The sequence below is a fragment of the Corvus brachyrhynchos genome, unplaced genomic scaffold (assembly GCF_000691975.1).
Source record: "Corvus brachyrhynchos isolate BGI_N302 unplaced genomic scaffold, ASM69197v1 scaffold126, whole genome shotgun sequence".
In the NCBI taxonomy this organism is placed as follows: domain Eukaryota; kingdom Metazoa; phylum Chordata; class Aves; order Passeriformes; family Corvidae; genus Corvus; species Corvus brachyrhynchos.
This window is the reverse complement of record NW_008239283.1, coordinates 3,986,204-3,997,638: the sequence shown is the minus strand read 5'-3', so window position 1 is coordinate 3,997,638 and position 11,435 is coordinate 3,986,204. Positions and strand designations below refer to the sequence as shown.

General features: G+C 38.2%; 1 protein-coding gene across 1 annotated transcript in view; it reads left to right on the top strand.

The window, feature by feature from the left end:
- The window catches only part of RAB3GAP1 (RAB3 GTPase activating protein catalytic subunit 1), a 23,279-nt gene that overhangs the window by 572 nt on the left and 11,272 nt on the right, over window positions 1-11,435 (top strand). The window contains exons 3-14 of the mRNA XM_017740112.1: window positions 649-724; window positions 1,944-2,076; window positions 2,302-2,380; window positions 3,038-3,157; window positions 4,398-4,563; window positions 4,664-4,763; window positions 7,152-7,233; window positions 7,716-7,784; window positions 8,549-8,622; window positions 9,330-9,422; window positions 10,877-11,046; window positions 11,370-11,435. The exon at window positions 11,370-11,435 is cut by the window's right edge and continues 60 nt beyond it. Of these exons, the coding sequence (XP_017595601.1) occupies window positions 649-724; window positions 1,944-2,076; window positions 2,302-2,380; window positions 3,038-3,157; window positions 4,398-4,563; window positions 4,664-4,763; window positions 7,152-7,233; window positions 7,716-7,784; window positions 8,549-8,622; window positions 9,330-9,422; window positions 10,877-11,046; window positions 11,370-11,435 (1,228 nt within the window). The remainder of the gene's footprint in view (window positions 1-648; window positions 725-1,943; window positions 2,077-2,301; window positions 2,381-3,037; window positions 3,158-4,397; window positions 4,564-4,663; window positions 4,764-7,151; window positions 7,234-7,715; window positions 7,785-8,548; window positions 8,623-9,329; window positions 9,423-10,876; window positions 11,047-11,369) is intronic.

Here is an 11,435-nt window from a genome sequence, read left to right as displayed (position 1 = left end):
TGTTTCTGAACTTAGTGAAAGGTCTGGTTTAATACCTGTTTGCAAGGGATTAGAATATACATTCAGAAGGCTTATGTGTTTTCTAAGTAGCTGTCTGATTATTAAGACAGCCATCTCGTAGCTGAAGCCTTTAAAAGTTGGCAGAACAATGTACAAAGAAATTTACGGTGAAGAACGCTCTTGCATTGTGAATGTATTATTTTCCAAGTGCTTTTTCCAGTGGTGGTGTTTATGACAGGAGACAAGAAATTTAAAGTGCTGCGCTTTAAATCTGAACTTAGTGTATAATTTTGTCGCAAATGCTTATTTATCTGTGAACAGTGAAACAGGAGTTAAATGTTATATGCTGAAATACCAGAAAAATAAAAAGGTGAGATTCTTAAAACAGTCAAAAGATGCTCATAGTAGTTGCTAAAAGTTAACTGTCATATGAAGTTTCAGCATAGGAGGACTGTTTTATTTGTACAAGGAGGAAATTGTTCTGGCTTTATTGTGATACTTGTGGGGTTTTTTTGTTTGATTGTTCTTTAGGGTTTTTAAGGGATTCCACAGTGCAGTAGGAAAACATATTGCCTGCTTTTATGTAACTGAATTATAATACAAGTTTAATGTTTAGCAAATATTAATGCCTTTCTCCCTCCCTAACAGATTTATTTCAAAAATAGAAGAAGTATTGAATGACTGGAAACTTATTGGGGTTTCTTCAGGCAGGCCTCTAGAGAAGGTCAGTTACTGCTTCTGAATTTTCCTGTAGCATTTGAATTGCTAATTAGTAATACAATAATGCACACATGTATTTCATCTATTACTGTTTTCTTAGGTGTGGCAGATAATGACTTTATTGGGGAATTTCACCTGTCGAAGTGTCAATTTGACAGACAGTTGCTGTAAATTCTTTGGTGGCCCATCTGCCAAACAGGCTGTTTCCTTGACAAAGGTGCATCTTCACACAGGGCTGATTTTTTTTATATTCAGTTTGAATCTGGAAACGTGCTTGAAGCTGCTCTAAATACTTAAGGAATCTTTTTGTCCTGTCTTGTGCCTTTGTCGCACCTCTCCTACAGGCTGAGGTTTGCACAGTGCTACTTGTGACTCAGAGTGTCTCATAGATGGGAGAGATTTTTTTCAGAGTCTAATTAGAGCCTTTGTGATGCTTTCTCAGTCCTGTGAAATGCAGAGGAAATTGCTGAGCTCTTCTGCATAGTAATGCAGATAAATTCAGCTGGTTTGTATGGAATGGCTGCTGTGTTTCCAGAGGAATTTTATTGCTTTTCATTCTAGTCAGGTAGAGAGTATTTAGAATAAAAACTCATGTTATCTAATGAACTGTAAGTTAGCTGTCCCTGTATTCCTACATGTTTTCTTTTCTAGACCAGAGCTCTCTTCTTAACACCCTTTAAGATCAAAGGGTTGACCAAGTTGCTTTGTTTTAGTAAGAGCAGTGATGTTGATTTTCTTAGATGTTCCCATGCTGTATTTTTGTTAAAACATTAATTATCCTTACAGATGTTTTGTAAGTTATAGATAAAAATAATCATTTGTTAGTGAAAGTAAATATCAAGGTAATATTTGCACAGAATGGTTTAGATACAGATAAAATCCTGGGTGGGAAACTGCTGTCTCTGGGCAAAGCTGAGGGTGCATATGCTTCAGATGTGTAGTTGCAAATGGGAGGATGCAAATCTTTACTACCATACAGTTCTGAAGACTGCAAGATGATATTTGCTCTTTGGAATGAACACGATTATTGGCAACATGGATTTTAGCATCCAGCTACCTTTATAATGAAGAGCTTTGAGAATTGCGTTTGAAATTAAATCATGCTTAGCTATTAGGCAGTAGAAATACATGAATAAACATTATTGATCATGTAGGCAATATACTTTTAAAGACTAATGAATGTTAACGTAAATTTATGGGATAATTTCTTTTTTTATATGCAGGGTGTATTCACCACAGGAACATGGGAAGAGAAATCGGATGAAATTTCATTTGCAGACTTCAAATTCTCGGTAACCCATCATTATCTTGTACAAGAACTCAGTGACAAAGATGGGAAAGAAGAGTTGGGAGAAGGTACCTGATATTTTCCTTCCACAGCTGTAAGGATAATGACAAAAGCCAGTGTCAGAATGTGGAGTCCACAGAGTGGTGATTTGTGTGAGAGTTTCTGAGGTCTGATGAGCGTGATCTGACATTTGTGCTTTTAGCTTGCTTTGCATTCACACAGTGCTAATACAAGCCAGTTGTAAGTGAGCTGGATGTGGTGGTACATTGATTATGTATCAATTTTTGTCACAGATGCCCTTCCTCTGCCAATGCAGGACTTGCTGTGCATGAACAATGACTTTCCTCCTCGAGCCCACTGTCTGGTGAGATGGTATGTGTGTTCCTTTCATCTCTACTGCAAATGAGCATAACAATTGGAAAATCTGGCACAGTCAGTTACATATTTCTTTTTCAATTCAAAGTTAAAACTTAAGTAAAATGATTCTTTGTACTGGACACAAGAAAAGAGTGCAAAAAAAGCCCACCATAGCAGGCCTGTCCTTACTTGGGTAAACGACTTGTCTCAACTTCATATTTAAGCTTTTATATGTGTAATATTTAGGTGCATTCTTAAAAGGGAAAGCTGCACCGCCTTAAGAAACAGCAACTACATTCTTAGTAATGCAAATTTTGAGCACATAATAGCATTGGTTCTAGAGAGATTGGTTTTGTGTATAAATATTTTCAGTCATTATTAATATAAACTGGAAGAACTCAGGACTGCTAGACCTGGAAGTCCTCCCAGTCAAACACATTACAGTGTTGGAATGCTGTTAAGCTCAGGTAGTTTGTGATTTCAGGATCTGCAGCGTTCCATGCCCACTCAGTTCTTGACCTCTCTAAAAAAAGGGGTACTTGGGTCAAATTAACAGATTCCACAATCTGTTGGTGATGATTAGGTTCTCCAGGTCACAATATTTTTTAAAAATCGTATTTCAGCTGGCATGCCAGAGACTAGAAATGTGCTTTTTTCTCTTTGTCTCTCAAGGTATGGCTTACGTGAGTTTGTGGTTATTGCTCCGGCTGCAAATAACGATGCCGTTGTTAGTGAATCCAAGTGTAACCTTTTGCTGAGTTCCGTTTCCATTGCACTGGGCAACACTGGCTGGTAGGTGAAAGCATAAACCTATTTACATGTGTCAGTAAAACTCTAGCATACTGCATTTGTGAGGAAAAAGTATTAAACTGTTAGCAAGACACATTGTGCCAGTTTGGGCAAATTTGGAAATATATCCTGTGAGAGAAGGCAGGTTACAACCACCCCTCCCCCCACCAGGTTCAGGAAAAAAGAAATTTTCCTCGAAGGACAGTGAAAGAGAGAAAAACTATTTATTTAACAAACACACCAGAAGAGGATAATAATGCTAAATAATAAAACCTCTCACTCTGCTGAGAGAAACCTGGGGAAATTTCAGAGTCTTTCCATAGGTAGCCTCTCTCCTCCCTCCTCAGAGCTGGGACAGGGTGGGCCCACCTCCGGGCCTTGGTGGAGAATTCTCCAGATGTGTTCTGATGTTGAAACAGCCCAAAAAAAGAAGAAGGGAAAAAAACCCCAAAGTCCCAGGAAAGCAAAGTTCAACTCTGTCTCTCTCTGGAGAAAAAGGGCCCGAAAGCCAGCTGAGAAAGAAAGCAAGCCGGGTGCTTCCTCCTGCTCCCACCGCTGCTGTTAGAAGCAAGAGGAGTCTGTATCTCTGTGTCCTTGAAACATGAAAACAAACTGCAAACTGCTTTGAAGAGTTTGCTCGGTTTTTTCTCTCCCCCCTCTCAGGCTCAGTTTAAAGGCATAGAAAGGCACAAAATTAATTTCTGGGCATAGGGCAGCAATATGGGATACATATCATAAAGTCACCCCAAGACACACATTCAGAGGTTTTTTGAATTTGCACTGTAATACTGTTAGAGAAGGATTGAAAAAAATCCCCATGTATAAAGATTGAATCAATGTTTTGTTTATTTTCATTATTGTTTAAAAACCTTACAGGCCTTTAAAGCTGCTAGAAGTTGTTGGAATAATTGGTAATTGATAAAACACCACTTTTGCAAGAGGGTTTCTTCCCTATGTGTAGTAACAATAGCTTCTTAATCTTCCTCAAAAATTATATAGACTACAAATGAGGTAAGTGAAGTCTTGGATAGGGTTGTGACTGACTTGACAATTTGTTAGGCATTCTGTTTAATGATGACATTAACAGTATTTTTCTTTGATACCTATTAAGTGTTTTAAAGTGTGTTCCTCTAAGAGAAAGTATGTTCTGAAGGGTGAAATTATGTTGAAATTATGCTAGAATGTTCAGCTAGTTTTAGAGACTACAAGACAGCAGGACATTTTAAGTACTCCTGTTTTACAGTCAGGTGCCACTGTTTGTGCAAATCCATCAGAAGTGGCGCCGGATGTACGTGGGGGAGTGCCAGGGCCCAGGCGTTCGCACCGACTTCGAGATGGTTCATCTGCGCAAGGTGCCGAGCCAGTACACCCATTTATCAGGGCTGCTGGACATCTTCAAAACCAAGATTGTAAGTGTAAAACTGGTGTTATGTAGAATTTATGTTCGAGCCCTAGAGTGTTTGAGAGGATTTACTCTTTACACTGAATTTGTTCTCTGATACTTTGAAGGGCTGCCCTTTAACACCCCTGCCTCCGGTTAGCATGGCTATTCGCCTTACATATGTGCTTCAGGACTGGCAGCAGTACTTCTGGCCACAGCAGCCACCAGGTAGGAGACTTGTGTCCTCAGAATAACTTGTTTTCAGATAAACAGTCAGTGCTAAAGAAAGTGTTTGTGTGTCTTGCCAGAAGAATTAAAATATTTTTCTGCATTACTAGGAAAGTAATGTCAGTCCAATACCACTCTGTATGATGGGTGAGCCAGCTTAAAGCTGCTCTCAAGTTGTCTGTGGCTCATGGCTGGGACAGGTGTTTTGGGGAGGCCTGTGCCTGGAAACATGAGGGTTAGTCAACATTTAGAAATACAGTGATGTTTCTAAAATGGTGGTATCTATTTGGAGTGAGAAGGTTGACTGACTATGAATCTGAGAACTCTGCCCTGAATTTCTTAGGGAAATGTTTGGATTCAGGTTCTAGTAGACGCTAATACTTTGTGGGAGTATTTGTCAATTATTTCCATGAACTACCTTATTTTGATACTTCACTATTTAAATGTATTAACAGTGGGAAAAGCAGAAAATATTATATGGACCTCACTTGAGGTAAAGGTTTGGATTTTTATTGTTGCTGACACAGTACTAAATTTAATGCAGGAAGAATTTCTGAACAAGTCTTTTGTTCTAGTAGCCTTGCATGAAAGAAAAAAGGGTGGGAAATAATATGTAGTCTTAAATTTAAAGTATTTAGAACAGACTTGATAAGTTTATGCCATAGCAATGCTGTTTAGGAAAAACGAGTAGTTACTCATTTGGTACTCTCAAAATGATCTCTCATATTGTTGCTTGATAGTGACACTGTCCTCCTTGAGGACAAATCAAAATCAAGGTTTTGTTTTTAACAGACCTATTTCTATACAAGTAGTAGCAGAAAATAAATGATAAACTTATCAAAGGTAAACAAACCCATAGGAAAAAGGTAGATATTAGTTCCTCCTTAACATCCATTTTATTAATGATGTGATGTTTTAGGTACAAGGTGGAGGAGCAGGTAAAATGCCCAAGTTATTTTCTTGACTTGGTAGTAGTTTTACATAACAAGCTTGAAGTATTTAGGGTACGTTTGGAGACACAGAACTTATGTGGCCTTGGTCTGGTTATCTAATTGTTTGGCTTTCCTTTGCTTAAAAGTACACTAATCAAAATCCTACGTTTTGAAGAAGTGTGCAGTGAGGTTGAGTCTGTGTGCTCTGTAGCTAAGGAATGTATGTTGAACATATATTTAAAGAGAGTCCTGCTTTTTAGAGAAAGAAGATCAGTGCTGTTTTAAATGATAGTTCCTCTTTTACCTAAAGAACTTGGGAAATGAATTCCACAGATTTCATCTTTTTATTGTTTCTGCAGACACAAATTCTGTTTTCTGTAGTCTCTCTCTGCCTTACCATAGTTATTCACTAAGTCAGGATCCCTGGTTTGTCATGGATGAATTGTATCACTCTGGTCATATTTCTTGATTTGAGCAGTTTGAATAACTTCTACTCCTTTAGAGCATTCTGGCTAAGGGAGCCAGTGTCAAAGTGTGTTGCAGAAACTGTAAATGGACAGTATCAGTTCTTCTGCTGTTGGTACGTGCAATTGTGGATTTATGTTCCCTGGGAAGAACTAGGCCCGTAACTTATATACCATCACTCAATTAGCTCTTCTCAAAGAAAACCGAAGAATTTAAATGTCTTTTTTCTTCTCTGAAGAAGCAATTGTGTAGTTAAGTTATCCAGATACTTTATCTGTGCTAATACCTCACTTGTTTTGTTTGTAAATGGTTTGCCAGATGCAGTTAAAATTGCAGATCAGATGCTATAACAGCATTATTATAATGGCATTACAATACATTATTATTATTATCCACTTCAATTTTTGTTCAGTGGAGGCTGTTTTTGATTTATGTATTTGAAGGATATGACATGGGAAGTTCCTCAGGATGCTGGGAGGTGTCTTTATAAGTATCTGGGATTACATGGAATCTCCAAGATCTTTTGATTAAGTCCTCTTTTGATAAAATTGTAAACCTTTTAAGAGTAGTTATTTTTTCACTCTGCAGAGTTGCTCTGCCAGAATCTTCCTTTTCTGCTTAGAACTGATTTCCTGCCCAAGTATTTTTGTGGCACTTTTGTGTCTGTTCTTGTATCAACCTTGAATCTTTAGGGCTGTCTTCATAGCTATCATCATTGCCTGTATGAAGGGAATAACCTTCCCTCAACATGAATTACAATAATTTTATCTGTCCCTCTGAATGTCCTGTTTCATGATTACTTCCCAGTTTCTCTTGGAAGCAATTACTTTGACTTTATGTTAGGATTGTGTTTTCCTGGCTCAGTTACCTAAACTGCTCAGCTATTGTCTGGTCATCCTACATGTTGCAGTCTTTGCTGTGAAATGAAGATGATATGCTGCTTCAAATGTTCCATAAATTCTAGATGGAAAACATGTTGATTTTTCTCCAGATATAGATGCTCTAGTTGGGGGAGAAGTTGGGGGCCTGGAATTTGGGAAGTTACCATTTGGTGCCTGTGAAGATCCTATTAGGTAAGAGAAGAGTTCAGGAAACTGTTTTATAACTTCCTTAATGGAGGACTTAAAGGTGTGTTATTTCAATCTTAGCTTTGCCCACCTACTACTTAGCATGTCCAACAGATTTTTAATTATTCAAGTACAGCAGAAACATCTGTGTAGGGTAATGGTTTAATAGCAAATAAGACCATTTGCAAAATTGTCTAATGATATTCATAGTTCAAGCTCTTATGTCTTTTACTGTAAACTTCTGCAGTACCCCATTCATCTCTGAAATTATTATGTTTAAATATACCTCAAGATAAACCTTAAAAACGATGTGCTTTTGTTCAAGGGTTGGACTTGCTCTCATGTATGCAGTGAGAAAACTTACTGGAGAGCAAAATACATAGAGGGAATCAAATAGGAGCTATCACAAATACCTTTTAAAATATGAACTGTGATGGAGAGAGCACTTTCTGCTAGCACTGAAAGATTGAAATCTTGTTTTGTTTCAGTGAGTTGCATTTAGCTACAACATGGCCTCACCTTGCAGAAGGGATAATTGTCGACAATGATGTTTATTCGTAAGTATCTTGTCTGAGTTGCAAATATCTACAAATGTGCTTTTTTTGTTCGCTACTGCATTTTAGTGTCATCTCAAACACTGTGTGGCTTTGCATGTGAAAAAGAACCCATTCTGAGGAATGTTAATGTCAGCTGATAGAACATCTCATTTGGAAAAAATTTTCTGAAATGCATTTCTGTGTGAGAAAATATTCTTGTGTTGTAATCTCAGCAGAACACGAACCCCTGTTTTTGAGCATATTCTCATGTCAGACTTGAAAATTTTGTGTATCGCATATTTCTTGGTAAAGATGATAGTGGAGGATGTAAGGTAAAAAGAATTCACTGCTTGACATCCCTCTCCCAAAAACTATCATCTAGGTTGTCTGCTAAAGAAGAAGAAGTGTGTACTGATACTTTAAACAATAAACCCCATTGGTTTGTTTCCTTCTTTCTTAATGCAGAAATGAGTTTTCAAGATTAATACACTTTAAAGGAAGACAGGTCTAACTGAATTGTTCTCATGTGTTTCTTGTTCATGTCATGCACATACATGAGAACACGGACTCTTACTTGCATTTCAGTGTTTGTCATGTTCTCCTGTTTAATGTGGTGCCCATTGTGGCTTCCATGATCTCACTGGTTATGACATGACATTTATTGAGAGTTTGATACTCATCTTTTGAATACTTACACTGGCATTTGGTTTTCTTTTTTTTTTCCTTGTAATTTTTTCTTTTCTTTTTTTCTTTTTCTCTTTTTTAATTTTTTTTTTTTCCCCAAGTGACCTGGATCCTCTTCAAGCACCCCAGTGGTCTGTGAGAGTCAGAAAAGCAGATAACCCTCAGTGTCTATTGGGTAAGAGATCAGAATTTCCTGTCTTCTCTTGCAGCTTTTAGACAAAAACTACTAAGTCATGATATTAGAGTTTAGTTGTTGATTACCTGATGGCCTCTGTTTCCTCACTCCCCTTATTTTTTTGAGTGGACAGTATTTTGGGCTTCTTTTTCAAGAACACAAGCTTTGCAAATACTTAAGTTTCTGTTGTAGTTTACTCTGTGTCTGTGTACGGTGAAATTCATTGCTGTTGTTATTTCACCAGGTTCCAGAGATGAAGAATTTTCTCTGTGTTCTAAGAAACTTTAGATTTACTAGAATCCTCCCATTTTATTGTGTTCTGCATGTATCCATCTCCTTAGTTCAATCAACCTGTCTGACAGGGAGGATTAGTACTTCTGGAGAGCTGTGCTCTCTTGTCTGTCCCTGCCTTTAAGCCTGTGGGGAAGAGGGCTTTAGAACTTTCCAAGTTTCATCTGCTTTGGGTGAAGAAGTGGATTAAACTGCAGACAGAGCTGTGCTCTGGAGAGATGGCCCAGAGCTGCCTGGGTGTGCATTCACCTAAACTTTAATTGTGTGGTTTAAGATATTTGTGCTTCAGAACAAATTATCAGATGTTCTTTCAGATGAAAAGATAAAAATTACTGTCCTTGGGGCATAATTTTGAGTGTTGGCTCATTGTTCAGTGAGATTTTTGGCTGAGTTCAGAAGCTTTGTTCCTCATACAGGTGACTTCCTTACTGAATTCTTCAAGCTTTGCCGTCGGAAGGAGTCAACTGATGAGATACTTGGAAGGCCTGCATTTGAGGAGGAAGGAAGAGGTAAAACTAAAATCCAGTTGATTTTTGTTATTTGTATTTAATTGGTTTGTGTTATTTTACCTTCCCTGTACCCTTATCTTGACTTCAGATTGGTGTTTATAACTCTTGCACATTCTCTGTAATACTCCTGGGAATTTTCTGGCCAGCGCTATGTGGTGAAATTTCTCATGAATTCTAGACAAGTTTAGCATCCAGAGGGGCAATTGCCTCTGTTATAGTTGGGGCTGTTTCTTTTTACAGGAATATAAAAGCTTAAAATTTTACTAGAATGTACAAGAGTTGGTTTTGAGGACGCATCAGATCTATCTGTATAGCTTTATGTATTTTTGGTTTTTTCGATTTTTTTCTCCTTTTTGATGTACTCTCTAGTACATATTTAACAACCAGTCTAGACAGCCTTTAATCTGTTTGAAAGGCTTTGCTCTCATCTTCTCCATTTTAAGGAAAAAAACAATGAAAAGTCCCCAAATTATCTGACCAACAAGTCAGACTTTATCCCAACCATATAAATACTGCCATCTTTTTGATGTCTCTGTCCCTCTCTTTTGCTTTTCTTGCTGTATATAGTGAACCTTCACCTCCTTGCTGCTGCTTGTCACCTCTTCTTCCCTCCAAATATAGCCTGTATCAATGTATTTTCCTTGGTTATACTTGATCTTAGTTTTGAAGGAGCTTGCTAGAGAGCTTAAAAAGGTGTTAGACTGAGGAGTGTGTGTATTACTCATAGTGCTTGACATGCAGTTTCTTTAGCCATTCTTAGCTCTAGTTTTGCTGAAGTGTTTGCCAGGATGAGCTTTTTCAGGCTGCTGCTAATTATTCACTTATATCTAATTATTCACTTATAGTTGTCTGCTCTCCTTATAACAGTATTAATTCAGTTTATTGTAAGAGACAATCTAAAGTTCACCAGCAGCAACTCTGAAAAAAACCCAGTCTTTTGATTTGAGAAATTTCCCTGAGGACTCTAAAACAGAATTGTGCTTACACTATATGAGGTCAGTGATTAATACAGGATTTATTTAAGATTTATCTAAAGCTTTAGCATATGCTTGAGCAGTCTTTGTTACCTGCAGTGTGTTTATTTATATGATGTAAGAACAAGGTTTAAACACTGAGTCTTCAGCAGGCTTTTGGGATACTCTGTTGGTAACTCCACAGTAGCAGTGCTACTACAGCAGGTAGCAGGCACTGTCTGCAGCCAGCTCAGTCTACACTTTATTTGGTGAACTAAATCACGGACAGTCTGTGACTCATTTGTGACCTCCTTTTGCTGCTTGTATTTGCCAAGAACCGTGAATGTCAGGCAGGGTACCTGCCAGATGAGGTGTAGCTCTGGTTCACAAGGGTTAAAGTTCAATACAAGGTAAATAGGCTGTGAATAAGGCAGGTGAACTTTTAAAGAGACATGGTCTAGTGTTTGATTTTGTTCTGATTGCTTTTCTTTCATTTGCTAGAGGTTGCTGATATCACGCACGCGCTGTCGAAGCTCACAGAGCCAGCACCAGTCCCAATCCCCAAATTATCAGTGACAAACATGGTTCACAGTGCCAAGAAAAAGATCCGCAAGCACAGAGGTGTGGATGAGTCTCCTTTGAACAATGACGTGCTGAACACCATTCTCCTGGTGAGTGAGCTGTCCATGCACATGGGGTTCTTCAGAGAGCACATGGACTTCATGCTGCCACTGATGCATTTGGTTTATAGCCTGTGGCAGATTTAAAGATACCTGATGTCAGTTCCAGTATTTGAACTGCATTTATCAGCTTCTTGAGACAGCCCGAGTTGTTACAAGTCTGTGTACTGTAAGTGAGCTAAAACTGATCTCTGAACTCTGCCAACAGTTTTAATTATAGGGACTGCTGGTATGAAGCCAGCAGTAGGTTTATGGAGAAAGTGGGAAAAGCAGGAAAACCGTACTGATGGAAGGTTAATGTTTTTTTCTTCAAGTTCTTATTTCCTGATGCTGCTGACAAACTCGCAGATGGGTTTGAAAACAGAGCCAGCACTTCAGCA